This window comes from Bos taurus, chromosome 11 (assembly GCF_002263795.3).
Source record: "Bos taurus isolate L1 Dominette 01449 registration number 42190680 breed Hereford chromosome 11, ARS-UCD2.0, whole genome shotgun sequence".
Taxonomy (NCBI): domain Eukaryota; kingdom Metazoa; phylum Chordata; class Mammalia; order Artiodactyla; family Bovidae; genus Bos; species Bos taurus.
Window position 1 is genome coordinate 68,225,555 of NC_037338.1, and position 16,471 is coordinate 68,242,025.

Genomic DNA, 16,471 nt, shown 5'->3' on the forward strand with positions numbered 1-16,471 from the left:
TGGGAAAGACCAGAGATCTCTTCAAGAAAATAAGAGATACCAAGGGAACATTTCATGCAAAGATGGGCTTGATAAAAGACAGAAATGGTATGGACCTAACAGAAGCAGAAGATATTAAGAAGAGGTGGCAAGAATACACAGAAAAACTACAAAAAAGATCTTCACGACCAAGATAATCACGATGGTGTGATCACTCACCTAGAGCCAGACATCCTGGAATGTGAAGTCAAGTGGGCCTTAGAAAGCTTCCCTATGAACAAAGCTAGTGGAGGTGATGGAATTCCAGTTGAGCTATTTCAAATCCTGAAAGATGCTGCACTCAATATGCCAGCAAATTTGGAAGACTCAGCAGTGGCCCCAGGACTGGAAAAGGTCAGTTTTCATTCCAATCCCAAAGAAAGGCAATGCCAAAGAGTGCTCAAACTACCGCACAATTGCACTCATCTTACACGCTAGTAAAGTAATGCTCAAAATTCTCTAAGCCAGGCTTCAGCGATATGTGAACCGTGAACTTCCAGATGTTCAAGCTGGTTTTAGAAAAGGCAGAGGAACCAGAGACCAAATTGCCAACATCCACTGGATCATCGAAAAAGCAAGAGAGTTCCAGAAAAACATCTATTTCTGCTTTATGGACTATGCCAAAGCCTTTGACTGTGTGGATCACAATAAACTGTGGAAAATTCTGAAAGAGATGGAAATACCAGACCACCTGACCTGCCTCCTGAGAAACCTATCTGCAGGTCAGGAAGCAACAGTTAGAACTGGACATGGAACAACAGACTGGTTCCAAAAGGAAAAGGAGTTCGTCAAGGCTGTATATTGTCACCCTGTTTATTTAACTTATATGCAGAGTACATCATGAGACACGCTGGACTGGAAGAAGCACAAGCTGGAATCAAGATTGCTGGGAGAAATATCAATCACCTCAGGTATGGAGATGACACCACCCATATGGCAGAAAGTGAAGAGGAACTCAAAAGCCTCTTGATGAAAGTGGAAGAGGAGAGTGAAAAAATTGGCTTAAAGCTCAACATTCAGAAAACGAAGATCATGGCATCCGGTCCCATCACTTCATGGGAAATAGATGGGGAAACAGTGGAAACAGTGTCAGACTTGATTTTTTTGGGCTCCAAAATCACTGCAGATGGTGATGCAGCCATGAAATTAAAAGACACTTACTCCTTGGAAGGAAAGTTATGACCAACCTAGATAGCATATTCAAAAGCAGAGACATTATTTTGCCAACAAAGGTCCGTCTAGTCAAGGCCATGGTTTTTCCTATGGTCATGTATGGATGTGAGAGTTGGACTGTGAAGAAGGCTGAGCGCTGAAGAATTGATGCTTTTGAACTGTGGTGTTGGAGAAGACTCTTGAGAGTCCCTTGGACTGCAAGGAGATCCAACCAGTCCATTCTGAAGGAGATCAGCCCTGGGATTTCTTTGGAAGGAATGATGCTAAAGCTGAAACTCCAGTACTTTGGCCACCTCATGCGAAGAGTTGACTCATTGGAAAAGACTCTGATGCTGGGAGGGATTGGGGGCAGGAGGAGAAGGGAACGACAGAGGATGAGATGGCTGGATGGCATCACTGACTCGATGGACGTGAGTCTGAGTGAACTCCGGGAGTTGGTGATGGACAGGGAGGCCTGGCGTGCTGTGATTCATGGGGCCACAAAGAGTCGGACACGACTGAGCGACTGATCTGATCTGATCTGATCTGATGCAATATTGCTCTTTACAGCATCAGACCTTGCTTCTATCACAGTCACTCCACAACTGGGTATTGTGTTTGCTTTGGCTCCATCCCTTAATTCTTTCTGGAGTTATTCTCCACTGATCTCCAGTAGCATGTATGGATGTGAGAGTTGGACTGTGTAGAAAGCTGACCGTTGAAGAATTGATGCTTTTGAACTACAGTGTTGGAGAAGACTCTTGAGAGTCCCTTGGAGTGCAAGGAGATCCAGCCAGTCCATTCTAAAGGAGATCGGTCCTGGGTATTCTTTGGAAGGAACCTCATGCGAAGAGTTGACTCATTGGAAAAGACTTTGATGCTGGGAGGGATTGGGGGCAGGAGGAGAAAGGGACGACAGAGGATGAGATTGGCTGGATGGCATCACTGACTCGATACACGTGAGTTTGAATGAACTCCGGGAGTTGGTGATGGACAGGGAGGCCTGGCATGCTGCAATTCATGGGGTCGCAAAGAGTTGGAACACGACTGAGCGACTGAACTGAACTGAACTGAATGAGTGGTGTTGAGCATCTTTTCAGGTGTTTATTAGCCATCTGTTTGTCTTCTTTGGAGAAATATCTGTTTAAGTTTTCACCCACTTTTTTGATTGGGTTGTTTGTTTTTCTGGTGTTCAGTTTTATGAGCTCCTTGTATATTTTGGAAATTAATCCTTTGTCAGTTGTTTCATTTGCTATTATTTTCTTCCATTCTGAAGATTGTCTTCCCACTTTGTTTATATAGTTTCCTTTGCCATGCAAAAGATTTTAAGTTTAATTAGGTCTCATTTGTTTATTTTTGTTTTTATTTCATTACTCTGGGAGGTGGGTCATAGAGGACTTTGCTATGATTTTATATTTTATACAATGTCCTGCCAATGTTCTCCTCTTAGTGTTTTATGGTTTCTGATCTTACATTTAGGTCTTTAGAATTCATTTTGAGCTTAGAGGCATGATAATGGCAAGAAGACAGTTTTTAGAAACTATTGCTATAATCCAAATTATCAGCAGTAAACAAAGCATGAATTACTGGTACACAGAACATGGATGAAATAATTAAGCTAAATGCAAGCAGTGAGACAAAAAAGAGTGCATTCTGTATGCTTCTTTTTATTTAAAACCCTAGAAAAGGCAGACTATGGAACAGAAGCAGGCAGTTGGTTTCCAGAGGGTGGAGGAAGCATCAGGAACCTAAGGACACTGAGGGGGATGGATGGGGGTGGATATGTCTATTATCTTGAGTATGCTGGTTTCTCAAGTGTATATACATGTAGTAGAACTTATTGTATATTTTATGTAACTTGTATGTTTATACCTCAGTAAAGACCCTTTAAAAAAATAAACCAATATCCAATTAAAAAAAAAAAAAAGATGCTCTTGCTGTAACCCAGATCAGAAACAACGAGAACCTCAACTTAAGGAGGATAGTAATGGGGTGAAGAGATGTTGATAGGTTCTCAAAATTAAGGGGTGCACTTGGTAGAATTTGATGCTTAAGTGTGTGTGAGCGTGAGGAAGAAAGTAGTCAGAGATAGTACCTGGCTTTGTGACTTGGGAAACTTTTTTCCCTTATATTTGAATTATAGGAAGGAAAATGAACATGACTTGGGGGTAAAGAGATGATGAATTCTGTTTAAAGCATATTTGATTTGAGGGCACTGAGGTAAAAATTGGAACACTGGTGGATAAATGGGTCTAGCGTTTATCAGCAGTGCCTGGGCTAGGAATAACGATTGGATCAGACAACCTACAGGAAATTATGTTGAGAATATGACAGGATGGAAACCTAGGGAGCCTTGGTATTTAAGGGGTGGGCAAAAAAAGTAACCTGGAATGAAGTATTTAAGAACTAGGATGGGGAATCAAAACCAGTTGCAAGCATGACAGCACTGACGGCCCAAAAAGAATGGAAACGGTAGGTAGTATTCAGTAGCTGATGATTTAAACTTGAGTTGCTTTATGTCTAAGCGAAGATTTCTAGTAAGGAGTTGGACTTAAGGATTCTGGAATTTAGAAATAATAGAGCTATAGTAGAAATAAGTAACATGAGCCTCAGAGAAGCAGAGAAGATAGAAAAAACAGTCTGGAAACAGATGAAAACTAGGAAGATACCACCACTATGTCTGATGCTGTGATGTATGGGCTTCACTGCTCCCATGCCATAGTGGAAGAAGGAAAATGGAGCTTTTCTAAAGATAAAGGTGCATGTATAGATATAAACTGAGCCATCGGGCGGCATTAAAGGTTTTAAGAAAGCAAGAATTAGGTGTCTAATGAACGGGAAATGGGGATTAGTACAGTGTTATAATCAGAAATTGGTATGTCCATTCAGCCCCCAAGTGATATCTGCATGGCTCTCTTTCCCCAGAATTGGGTCTTTGACCTACTCTCCCCCACCAACCTTAACTATATTTATATACCAGAATGCTAATTTTCTTAAGAGTTGTGAGTAGAGAATCTTGCTTTTATCATCAGATACACACATCATCAAAGCCTTTGTCCTCAATAGACTTAGTAAATCTGCCTTGAGTCAGGTTATTGCTACACATGTTGACTAGTCCAGGGTGACTTAAGCATCTGAAGGTCAACTGTGCTTTGACATGCTTGCTGTCTGCCAGCCCTGTTTGCACCATCAGCCCAGGTGATGCCTCATCTGACTTGTCATCATATCCATTTGTTCACTTAAACAACAAAATACCACTTTGCCCAATTTGGAGACTATAGTGTGTGTGTCTGTGTGTAACATTTCTATTCCCTGCCTTCTTTATCCAAATTTATCTTGCTGCTCCCCCAACACAGAAGCTGTATCTAGCTGAGCCTTTGTCTGTCACTCAAATGTTGCAGTTTTAGTCCCTCTTTAGTCCCTTAGTAGGAACACATGCTTCAGTAAATAATATAAAATTCTAGATTTAAACAGTATTTTAAAAGTATATTCTTCAGGGACTTCCTTGGTGGTACACTGGATAAGAATCTGCCTGCCAGTGCAGGGGACATGAGTTTGATCCCTGGTCCGGGAAGATTCCATGTGCCGCAGATAATTAAGCCCGTGCATCACACCTACTGAGCCCATACTCTAGAGCCCAGAAGCCGTGACTGCTGAGCCTATGAGCTGCAACTACTGAAGACCGCTCGCCTAAAGCCTGTGTACTACCATGAGGAGTAGCCGCCACTCACCACAACTAGAGAAAGTCCACACAGAATCAAAGACCCAGCACAGTCAAAAATAAATATTTTTTTAACTTTTTTTAAAAAGTATATTCTCCAGAATGTATAAAGATAAAACAAATGCATATTAGTTCAGAGAATATATCCAACTATTGAAAAAATAGAGGAGTTCCCATTTCAGGGCTCCTGCTTATACTCTAAAAGGATTTATTCTTTTCATGAAAACCTGCTGGTAAACGGTTCCAGAGATCTGTAACATGAGTGAGTGAGGGTTATATTTGTAGCTCTCAGGTGTAGTATCAACTCCTGTCTCTAGAATCTCAAGTTGCTCTCATGTATATTGATGTAACTGAACTTGAAATTGATTTTACATGGTAATGTATTTTAGGTTCCAAGAGACAAATAACTTGTTTGCATTAGAGATGGTGGGAAATCTTAGACAAGGGTGGGAAGGGGCCATGCTTATTGTTGTGACAATAATGACTCCCATCAAGTATTTGCTGCACATAAAGACCATCAGACATAGAAACCAAATGAGAATTCTCTGTATTTCTGGGCCGTTATCTGTTCATAAAATATGTAGGTACTTGATAGAAATTTTCCAGTAATGAAAATAACTACCGTTATTGGTAACTTAATATATAGCTGGCTTTGCTGAGCCCTCTATGTGCATTGTCTCATTTAATCCTAGTATAATCCTATGGACTGGTTATTCTCCTCTTTTACAGTGAGGAAGCTGCAGTTGATAAAGTCAGTGACTTGCCTGAGGTCACAAAGCTAGTGGGTGGAAGTCTTGAGATTTGAACAGAGACTGTCAGATTTCAGATGCAAACTTTTAACCACCATACTAACCTTTAGTTCACTCAATTCAACAGTTGGTTCTCTGTTTTATTTTTATACTACTACTATTATCATTAAAGTAACAAATTTGTTTTATAGGAACAAGTAGTGATGAACTTGGACAGCAGGCTTCTGATCTTCCCTTTATATATCTGCTGTAACTTCCTGTATATATCGCCAGAAAAAAGAACTGAAAATAGTCATCATCCAGAAAATCCAGAAAACTGAAGAACTCACCAGTTGGAAACAGTAGCACTTTGAAAACTTTTTTGCCAGCTTTAATTTAATGGCCCTGCAGATATTCACATCTAAGGTGACTAACAATGACAAAGGCCTTACGAACTGTACAGATAATACAGAAGACTATTCTTATCCTCATTACATTTCTATGCATATATGGAAAAGCATTTTAAAGCCAAGAGAATATCTGTCAAACCATTTGCTAATAAAGATATCAACTCATGCTTTTTAATTTAGCATCAGTAGAAAATTGCTATAGGTAAATTTCCCATTTCTCTGCAACCATACATAGAGTCAGTTTTCAGCTTGAACTTTGATCCTACTTAATGTTAATGAACCTCAATTATCCATCTGTTAGTTTCATTTTTATCTGACTAAAAGAATGCTAAAGGAATAATCTGGCCAATTATAAATGCTCTTTCAATTGGTATATTTAAAGCTGTCCTTAATTTTTTTTCCAGCTGCTCTTTATGATTCCTCCTACTAGTCAGATATTCTTCTAGTCTACATATGTTATTAGTCATTAAATATTTTTTCATGGTTTTGAAGACTAAGCTGAGGAACTTTTATTTAACTTAAGCATTTTCATGCTTTTTTATTTTGCTTTCCTAGAATTTTAACAAGAAAAAAATCAGCTTCAGGCTTTCAAATGATCTTGAATAGGGGAAGAAAATTAGTTTGATTCCAAGGATATTCCTTTGCCTTTTATGGTCTTTTCTTTGACATTCTGTACAACTTTATTATTAGGTCACAGATTATTTATATACCAAATATTATACGTTAAACATTTTCATATTCTGTGGTCTTTGAATTATTTATTTTCAAATTTTAGTTGGGAATCTCAGGACTTTATAATCTCCGAATTGAGTGCCTTTGAGTTACACATAATATTAGAAATCTCATAGTAAATGTAAATAAGGTCGGAGGATATCATATAGAAGCTGATAATAAAGCATTAATGTATAAATAGAACTTATTTTTGTCAAAAATGAGATGTACATTTTTCATGATTTATATATGTTCGGTTCTTGCATTTACTGCTATTTTGAAAATAGCCATGCTCATCATTTTTCAAGTCAAAGTGAGTATTTTTTGTGGTTAATAAATATTTTTAGTATGTTTTAAGAAAAATGGGAATTACTTTTGTGTACCTGTACAAATAATAAATACTCATTTGGAGAAAGAATAAATAACATATAAAATGAACCAAAAAAATAACTCAGTTGAAACCAGAATTTTTTTTTCCAAGTTTGAATTTTTTATAGTTAGATTTAACTTTTAGAACTCATTGCTAGTTTTTATTCCCTAGCGATATGTCCATAGATCATAAATCACTTTTGTCCTTTCAAAATTGATCCTCATGGTGAATTTAAAGGAAGCTTTTAAATGCCTTCCCTATCTCTACCCCTAGAACTGTAGTTTGAATGGTTTTAATACAATAATTTGGCTGTATCAAGAGACTACATTTCTTGTTTTTGTATTTGGCTGTATCTCTTTCATGAGATGCTTTTGTTTTTTTCCTGTCTTATTGTAACATCAGAGATTCCTTACCCTTACATATTAAAAATATAAATACCAAATTTAAATCAAATTTAAATAACTGAATTTTTACAAACCTTGGGAGTAAAGATAATTAAAGTTTGAGTATATTAGTAAAATTATTTCATTTCACTTGTATGAATTGATCAAAGTGGAATTATATATGGTTCCTTTCCCTTGTTTGTTTCCTAGCCAAATTGCTTACAAACAAAAGAATTATTTCTTCAGTCACAAGTAGGTTGTAGTCTCACTGGAGAAACCAGTAATTGTCAGCTAGTACTCCACACTGATAGTAAAGATCTGCTTTTGTTTTCTTACCAAATACTTTGCATACTTTTCATTCTTTTTAATTGGAATCTTCTTAATAAAGTATTAAGTATCAGCTGGAGTCTTATATCAACTAATATATATGAAGATTTTTGTGTTGGTCACCTTTTGCCTTATAACCTTTGCCAAGTCTTTTTTTAAGCTGCAAGGGCTAGAAAACAATATTTAGCCAACTAATAATTATTTTTACTTGGCTATCAGTAAAGAAGAGGTCCTTATGAGGAAATACTCTAGAGTTCCATGCTAAATTACTAGAGATATATAAATATACCTTTCTTTTTCAAAAATTTGGCTTGAAACTTAGCAAGGTAGGCAAAATTAAATGATTAGTGGTAGTCATTGGTTTTTTACCAAGCATTTAGTAGCCAACATTTTATCACATTTCAAAGTCTTTAAAGAGGATTGATTGCCATCATTAATAAGCAAATTTCAACATCAGATGTAAAAATAGGGTCACCAGAGTCACTGTGGCTATCAAAGCTAATTAAAAATAAATAGAACTTAAAATTTACTTCCTCAGCCACGTAGATACATTCCAAGTGCTTAGTTAACCACAAGTAACTAGTGGCTACTGTATTGGACAGTGCAAATATAGTCTGTTCATCATTGCAAAAAGTTCTGTTGAACAGAGGTGCTCTAGAATATTGGACTGTTAACGTTGAAACTGTCAGGAATTATATTCCCTTAAAGATGAACCCATGTAAAGAATAGAAAAGGATAATAGAATGCAAATGGTAGATAATTTATCAATCACCTAGAATGATGTGTTGAATCATAACTTCAAGTAATTTGGACCTAAATCCATTAACTACATTAAAAAAGTCACAGTAGTTTCCTCCCAACCACAGAGTTTGCAATTCTTCTGAAAGTCCATGATAAAAGGATACAAAAACAGAAAACCTCAAACATCATCAACCTCTATTAACTAGTGGTCAAACTATATCTAATTGGTGGTGAAATTACTGACTCAATAGTATGCATCCATTTGTAAAGATAAAGTCAAGTTGCTCAGTCATGTCCAACTCTTTGCGACCCTGTGGACGGGGCGGGGGGCGGTCCTCCATCCATGGAATTTTCCAGGCAAGAGTACTGGAGTTGGTTGCCATTTCCTTCCCCAGGGGATCTTCCCAACCCAGGGATTGAATCTGTGTCTCCCACATTGCAGGCAGATGCTTTACTATCTGAGCCACCAGGGAAGCCCTCTGTAAAGATTAAAAGTAGGATGCTTTTGTAAAGACTGGTGATTTTACATAAAATAGGACTAGAAAAGGTAAAACAATTTAACCAAGTCTCAAGATAGTACATTTGTAGGAGTCACAGATGCTTAATGTTTAATGTGCCTTAGAGGTGTCCGTGAAGAGATACCCCAGGTCCAAGGTAAGAGAAACCCAAGTAAGAGAAGAGATACCCCACATCCAAGGTAAGAGAAACTCAAGATGGTAGGTGTTACAAGAGGGCATCAGAGGGCAGACACACTGAAACCATAATCACAGAAAACTAGTCAATCTAATCACACTAGGACCACATCCTTGTCTAACTCAATGAAACTAAGCCATGCCCTGTGGGGCCACCCAAGATGGGCGGGTCATGGTGCAGAGGTCTGACAGAATGTCGTCCACTGGAGAAGGGAATGGCAAACCACTTCAGTATTCTTGCCTTGAGAACCCCATGAACAATATGAAAAGGCAAAATGATAGGATACTGAAAGAGGAACACCCCAGGTCAGTAGGTGCCCAATATGCTACTGGAGATCAGTGGAGAAATAACTCCAGAAAGAATGAACGGATGGAGCCAAAGCAAAAACAATACCCAGTCGTGGATGTGACTGGTGATAGAAGCAAGGTCTGATGCTCTACAGAGCAATATTGCATAGGAACCTGGACTGTTAGGTCCATGAATCAAGGCAAATTGGAAGTGGTCCAACAGGAGATGGCAAGAGTGAATGTTGACATTCTAGGAATCAGCAAACTAAAATGGACTGGAATGGGTGAATTTAACTCAGATGACCATTATATCTACTACTGTGGGCAGGAATCCCTCAGAAGAAATGGAGTAGCCATCATGGTCAATAAAAGAATCCAAAATGTAGTACTTGGATGCAATCTCAAAAATGACAGAATGATCTCTGTTCATTTCCAAGGCAATCCACTCAATGTCACAGTAATCCAAGTCTATGCCCCAACCAGGAACGCTGAAGAAGCTGAAGTTGAACAGTTCTATGAAGACCTACAAGACCTTTTAGAATTAACACCGAAAAAGATGTCCTTTTCATTATAGGGGACTGGAATACAAAAGAAGGAAGTCAAGAAACATCTGGAGTAACAGGCAGATTTGGCCTTGGAATACAGAATGAAGCAGGGCAAAGGCTAATAGAGTTTTGCCAAGAGAACGCACTGGTCATAGCAAACACCCTCTTCCAACAACACAAGAGAAGACTCTACATGGACATCCACCAGATGGTCAACACCGAAATCAGATTGATTATATTCTTTGCAGCCAAAGATGGAGAAGCTCTGTGCAGTAAGCAAAAACAAGACCGGGAGCTGACTGTGGCTAAGATCATGAGCTCCTTATTGCCAAATTCAGACTTAAATGGAAGAAAGTAGAGAAAACCACTAGACCATTCAGGTATGACCTAAATCAAATCCCTTATGATTATACAGTGGAAGTGAGAAATAGATTTAAGGGACTAGATCTGATAGAGTGCTTGATGAACTATGGACGGAGGTTCGTGACATTGTACAGGAGACGGGGATCAAGATCATCCCCATGGAAAAGAAATGCAAAAAAGCAAAATGGCTGTGTGGGGAGGCCTTAAAAATAGCTATGAAAAAAAGAGAAGCGAAAGGCAAAGGAGAAAAGGAAAGATACAAGCATCTGAATGCAGAGCTGCAAAGAATAGCAAGGAGAGATAAGAAAGCCTTGCTCAGAGATCACTGCAAAGAAATAGAGGAAAACGACAGAATGGGAAAGACTAGAGATCTCTTCAAGAAAATCAGAGATACCAAGGGAACATTTCATGCAAAGATGGGCTTGATAAGACAGAAATGGTATGGACCTAACAAAAGCAGAAGATATTAAGAAGAGGTGGCAAGAATACACAGAAAAACTACAAAAAAGATCTTCACGACCAAGATAATCACGATGGTGTGATCACTCACCTAGAGCCAGACATCCTGGAATGTGAAGTCAAGTGGGCCTTAGAAAGCATCCCTATGAACAAAGCTAGTGGAGGTGATGGAATTCCAGTTGAGCTATTTCAAATCCTGAAAGATGCTGCTGTGAAAGTGCTGCACTCAATATGCCAGCAAATTTGGAAGACTCAGCAGTGGCCCCAGGACTGGAAAAGGTCAGTTTTCATTCCAATCCCAAAGAAAGGCAATGCCAAAGAGTGCTCAAACTACCACACAATTGCACTCATCTCACACGCTAGTAAAGTAATGCTCAAAATTCTCTAAGCCAGGCTTCAGCGATATGTGAACCGTGAACTTCCAGATGTTCAAGCTGGTTTTAGAAAAGGCAGAGGACAGCTGCTTCCCGTCCAGAGGTGGGGCGTCCCCAAGCTTCCGCCGCGCCTGCGCAGGAAGGGCAGATCAGTGCGCGGGTGCAGTGCTGCGGTCATAGGCTGACTGCTGTGGGACGAACCTCACTTAAAGTAAAAAAAAAAAAAAAAAAAGGAAAAGGCAGAGGAACCAGAGACCAAATTGCCAACGTCCGCTGGATCATCGTAAAAGCAAGAGAGTTCCAGAAAAACATCTATTTCTGCTTTATTGATTATGCCAAAGCCTTTGACTGTGTGGATCACAATAAACTGTGGAAAGTTCTGAAAGAGATGGGAATACCAGACCACCTGACCTGCCTCCTGAGAAACCTATATGCAGGTCAGGAAGCAACAGTTAGAACTGGACATGAAACAACAGACTGGTTCCAAATAGGAAAAGGAGTACGTCAAAGCTGTATATTGTCACCCTGCTTATTTAACTTATATGCAGAGTACATCATGAGAAACGCTGGGCTGGAAGAAGCACAAGCTGGAATCAAGACTGCCGGGAGAAATATCAATCACCTCAGATATGCAGATGACACCACCCTTATGGCAGAAAGTGAAGAGGAACTAAAAAGCCTCTTGATGAAAGTGGAAGAGGAGAGTGAAAAAGTTGGCTTAAAGCTCAACATTCAGAAAACGGAGATCATGGCATCCGGTCCCATCACTTCATGGGAAATAGATGGGGAAAAAGTGGAAACAGTGTCAGACTTTATTTTTGGGGCTCCAAAATCACTGTAGATGGTGATTGCAGCCATGAAATTAAAAGATGCTTACTCCTTGGAAGAAAAGTTATGACCACCCTAGATAGCATATTCAAAAGCAGAGACATTACTTTGCCAACAAAGGTCCGTCTAGTCAACGCTATGGTTTTTCCTGTGGTCATGTCAGAGTTGGACTGTGAAGAAAGCTGAGCACCGAAGAATTGATGCTTTTGAACTGTAGTGTTGGAAAAGACTCTTGAGAGTCCCTTGGACTGCAAGGAGATCCAACCAGTCCATTCTAAAGGAGATCAGCCCTAGGTGTTCTTTGGAAGGAATGATGCTAAAGCTGAAACTCCAGTACTTTGGCCACCTCATGCGAAGAGTTGACTCATTGGAAAAGACTCTGATGCTGGGAAGGATTAGGGGCAGGAGGCGAAGGGGACGACAGAGAATGAGATGGCTGGATGGCATCACCGACTCGATGGATGTGAGTTTGAGTGAACTCCAGGAGATGGTAATGGACAGGGAGGCCTGGCATGCTGCGATTCATGGGGTCGCAAGGGTCGGACACTGCATGAGTGAATTGAACTGAATGTTCTTATATAAAGTACATATACTTTTTGGCTTCTCTGGTGGCTCAGTGGTAAAGAATCCCTCTGCTAGTGCAGGAGAAGCAGGTTCGTTCAATATCTGGGTTGGGAAGATCCCCTGGAGAAGGAAATAGCAACCCGCTCCAGTATTTTTGCCTGGGAAATTCCACAGACATAGGAGCTTGGCAGGCTATGTAGTCCATGGGATCACAAAAGAGTCAAACACAACTTAGTGACAAAACAACAACATACACAAATTTACCTTTATGGAAAATTGCCCTGTCTGGTTAGGGAGGGAACTTGTAAGTATGATCACAAGTGTTGACAGCACTCCAACCCTACCCCGCTGCTGCCAAGTTGCTTCAGTCGTGTCCAGCTCTGTGCGACCCCACAAACGGCAGTCCACCAGGTCCCCCGTCCCTGGGATTCTCCAGGCAAGAACACTGGAGTGGGCTGCCATTTCCTTCTCCAATGCATGAAAGTGAAAAGTGAAAGTGACGTTGCTCAGTCATGTCCGACTCTTAGCAACCCCGTGGACTGCAGCCCACCAGGCTCCTCCGTCCATGGGATTCTCCAGGCAAGGGTACTGGAGTGGGGTGCAAATGCCTTTTACCCTACTGTAAAGTCATTAAAATAACCATTAGAATGAGGGAACCTCACGCCATGTATTATAAACAGGATTTTTCTTCAAGATAACAGTGCTGAAAGTACACAGTGATGGATAATCTATATTCTGAGAGAGGGCAACTTGATCAGTAAACAAGGAAGCCTTAGCAGAGCACAGTTTCTGTCCCACATCTTCAGGTGGGGGAGAGGGGGTGCTTTTCTGCCTGAGGTAAATCTCAGGGCTGTCCCTTTAGGAAACTTTACTCCTTTGGTTTTCTCTTTCTCTCGTACTTTTTTATTTCTCTAAACTGACTTGTTCATACCAATATTTTAAACATGCTTAGGTTTCTCCCATCTTCACAAAACCTCCAGATTTACCTCCACCCATATTTTGCCCTGCGTAAGCCAAACTTTTCAAGAGGGTTATGCAGGGAACCCCCTGGTGGTCCAATGGTTAAGACTCCATGCATTCACTGAGGGGGACCTGGGTTCAATCCCTGGTGGAGGAACTAAGATCTCAAAAGCCACAAAGACCAAAAAAAAGGGGGGGTATACAAATTCGCTCTCCACTGTAAAAGTCATTCACAACTCCATAAAACTGAGTGAACAAAGACTTTGTTGCTAAATCCTTTAGGTTAGATGGCCTGCGGTGGGGGGTTGTGGGGGGGGGGCAGGGGCGCGGTGGGGGGGGTTGGTGTTTGTTTTTCTTTTTTTTTTTTCTCATTTTAACATTTTAAATTAACCACTTTGTTCTTGAAACAGCAGACTTCTCTTAAAACTTACCTGATAACACTCCTTCTGTTTCTCTGGCTACCCCTTAGTCTCCTTTTGGGGTTCTTCCTCTAGCTGTCTCCAGGCCCTTTTCTCTCAGCCTCCCTGAGTGGTTTCATGCACTCTCGTGGCTTCAAATGAACACCTGTATTCTGATGATTCCTTTTCTGTGTGGTTCCAGCCGAGAGCTCTCTTCCAAGCTCCAGATACGCATCTAGTTGGCATCTCCTTTTGGGTGTTCAGCATGGCTCCTCACATTAGTAGGTCCAGATATACAGCCTTCACCCAAAACTTATATGCCTTATCTTAGCAAATGATGTTACCATCTACCCAGTTTCACAAGCCAGAAACCTGGATGTCTCCTTGAATCTTCAAACTCTCATGCAGACATCTAAGAATCAAGTTTTTCCAATTTTACCAATTCTCAGATTCAGCCACTTCCACATTACCTACTGATAACCACTCTAGTCTAGGTGACTGGAGTCCCAACCTAGACCACTATACCATCCTCCTAGCCGTTTTGCACCCCCACCTCCCAGGCAAGTCTCCACATTACCCAACATGTTCTCTGAATAAACTCAAATGTGATTCCCTCCGATCCTCAAAGCCCTTGAATGAACAGCTCTCTGTTGCTTTTACATCAGGGTAACTTGACCACAGCCTACAAGGCTTCCAGTCTGGTCTTCACACGTTCACTCCTTGCTCCATAGGTCTCTACTTTTAGCCCATCTGCTCCCTTGCCTCTTGTCCTGGCACATGCAGTCTCCTCTGCCTGGACAATCTCTTTCCTTGTCCCCACTACAAAAGTCACCCCATTTGACCTGGCTAATTTCTACTCATCCTTAAGGTCTCATTTGGACATCATTTCCTCCTGGAAACATTCCTTGAGAACCCTTCCCCTCAAAGGAGTTAGGTATCCACTTCATGTGAACTCCTAGTATCTGGTTCTGCCCCTCTCCTGCATCTTGATACTATTTACTTGTTTGTATCCCTCAGTGGACTGCAAGTACTCAAGAACAGACTTGCTTTTTTCATTGATTAATCCTCTGGTACAGGACTTCCCGGGTGATACAGTGGATAGTAATCAACCTGCCAATGCAGGCGACATGGGTTGGATCCCTGAGATTCCACATGCTGTGTAACAACTAAGCCCATATGCCACAACTACTGAGCCCGCCTGCTGCAACTACTGAAGCCCAAAAGCCTAGAGCCTGTCCTCTGCAACAAGAGAAGCCACAGCATTGAGAAGTCCGCGCACCTCAACTAGAGAGTAGCCCCTGCTGGCCGAAACTAGAGAAGGCCCATGTACAGCAACAAAGACCCAGCGCAACCAAAAATTTTAAAAGTTAAAAAAAATTTTTTTAATCCTCCGGTACTAGGTGTGCAATAAATATTTTTGTGAATACTTGTATTAATCATTCCTTTTTAATTGCTTTCATTTTCTAGTGTTTTGACATCTGGGGCCTTGCCAAGACTGCCCTTCCCAGGACTAGCTAATTCTTCGAGATAGCAAATGAGTCCCCTTATGAGTCTGACTTTAATATGTAAGCCAGCCAGTAAGAAGCCCCTACTCTATGACCTCCTTTATCAAGCTCACAAGTCAAGGCATTATCCCTCTGCCACAGATCCCAGGGCCAGGTACCAACAGCTCTGGACAGCCCTTAAATCTCAAGAGCCTCTGGTCAGTCTTAGAGAACCTGCTTAGCCTGCTTCCCAGCCTCTGCTGTTCCCTCCAACAAAACTCAACAAAAGCTCTCAGCCATGCTTGCTTTCCCCTTGCTCCCTCTGCCTCCTGACCTGCCCTACTGCTTCCCCGTGTGGACTTAAAACTTTGTATATGGTAAGTTTAGATTGGTTTGATATGAAATATTTTTTTGCCTATGGACAAGATGGTAGGAAAGAATAATGGGGGCAGGGCGGGGGTGAGAACTGTGTTAGGGTGGTTTATATATGGCTTTTTCCTGACATTTCTAGAATACCAACAGGGAGCAGGGGCTTCCCTGGTGGGTCAGTGGTAAAGAAACCGTCTGCCAATGCAAGAGACCAGATTTCAGCCGTGGGTCGGGAATTTCCCCTGCAGGAGGAACTGGCAACCCACTCCAGTATTCTTGCCTGGGGAATTCCATGGACAGAGAAGCCTGGAGGGCTACAGTCCACGAGGTCGCAAAAAAGTGGGACACGACTTAGCGACTAAACAACAACAAAGCACATTCTAATGCCCACCTCGAAATACAGGAGAGAAGATACTGCAGCCACCAGGAAAGAGGGGTTGGAGGAGCAGAGATGACAACTCTGTTCTCCACGGAACCTCTGGGCTCGGAAGAGGTGATACCAGGTTGGGGCAGCCTCCCTTCTTTAGATGCCGGAACCCTGGCGAGTCGTTTTATCGTTTCCCAGTCGGCGGTGAAAGCTCAGTTC

General features: G+C 41.1%; 1 protein-coding gene and 1 long non-coding RNA gene across 2 annotated transcripts in view; one reads left to right on the forward strand and one right to left on the reverse strand.

Moving 5' to 3' along the window:
- Positions 1 to 7,915, forward strand: part of GMCL1 (germ cell-less 1, spermatogenesis associated) — a 56,631-nt gene extending 48,716 nt beyond the window's left edge. The window contains 2 exon segments of the mRNA NM_001101983.2: positions 5,832 to 5,917; positions 5,920 to 7,915. Coding sequence (NP_001095453.1) covers positions 5,832 to 5,917; positions 5,920 to 5,926 — 93 coding nt within the window. The 3' untranslated portion in view covers positions 5,927 to 7,915.
- The window catches only part of LOC132346597 (uncharacterized), a 35,674-nt gene extending 19,268 nt beyond the window's left edge, over positions 1 to 16,406 (reverse strand). Inside the window, exon 1 of the long non-coding RNA XR_009496478.1 lies at positions 16,277 to 16,406. This is a non-coding gene — a long non-coding RNA (uncharacterized lncRNA). The remainder of the gene's footprint in view (positions 1 to 16,276) is intronic.
- Between the last annotated feature and the right edge of the window lie 65 nt (positions 16,407 to 16,471).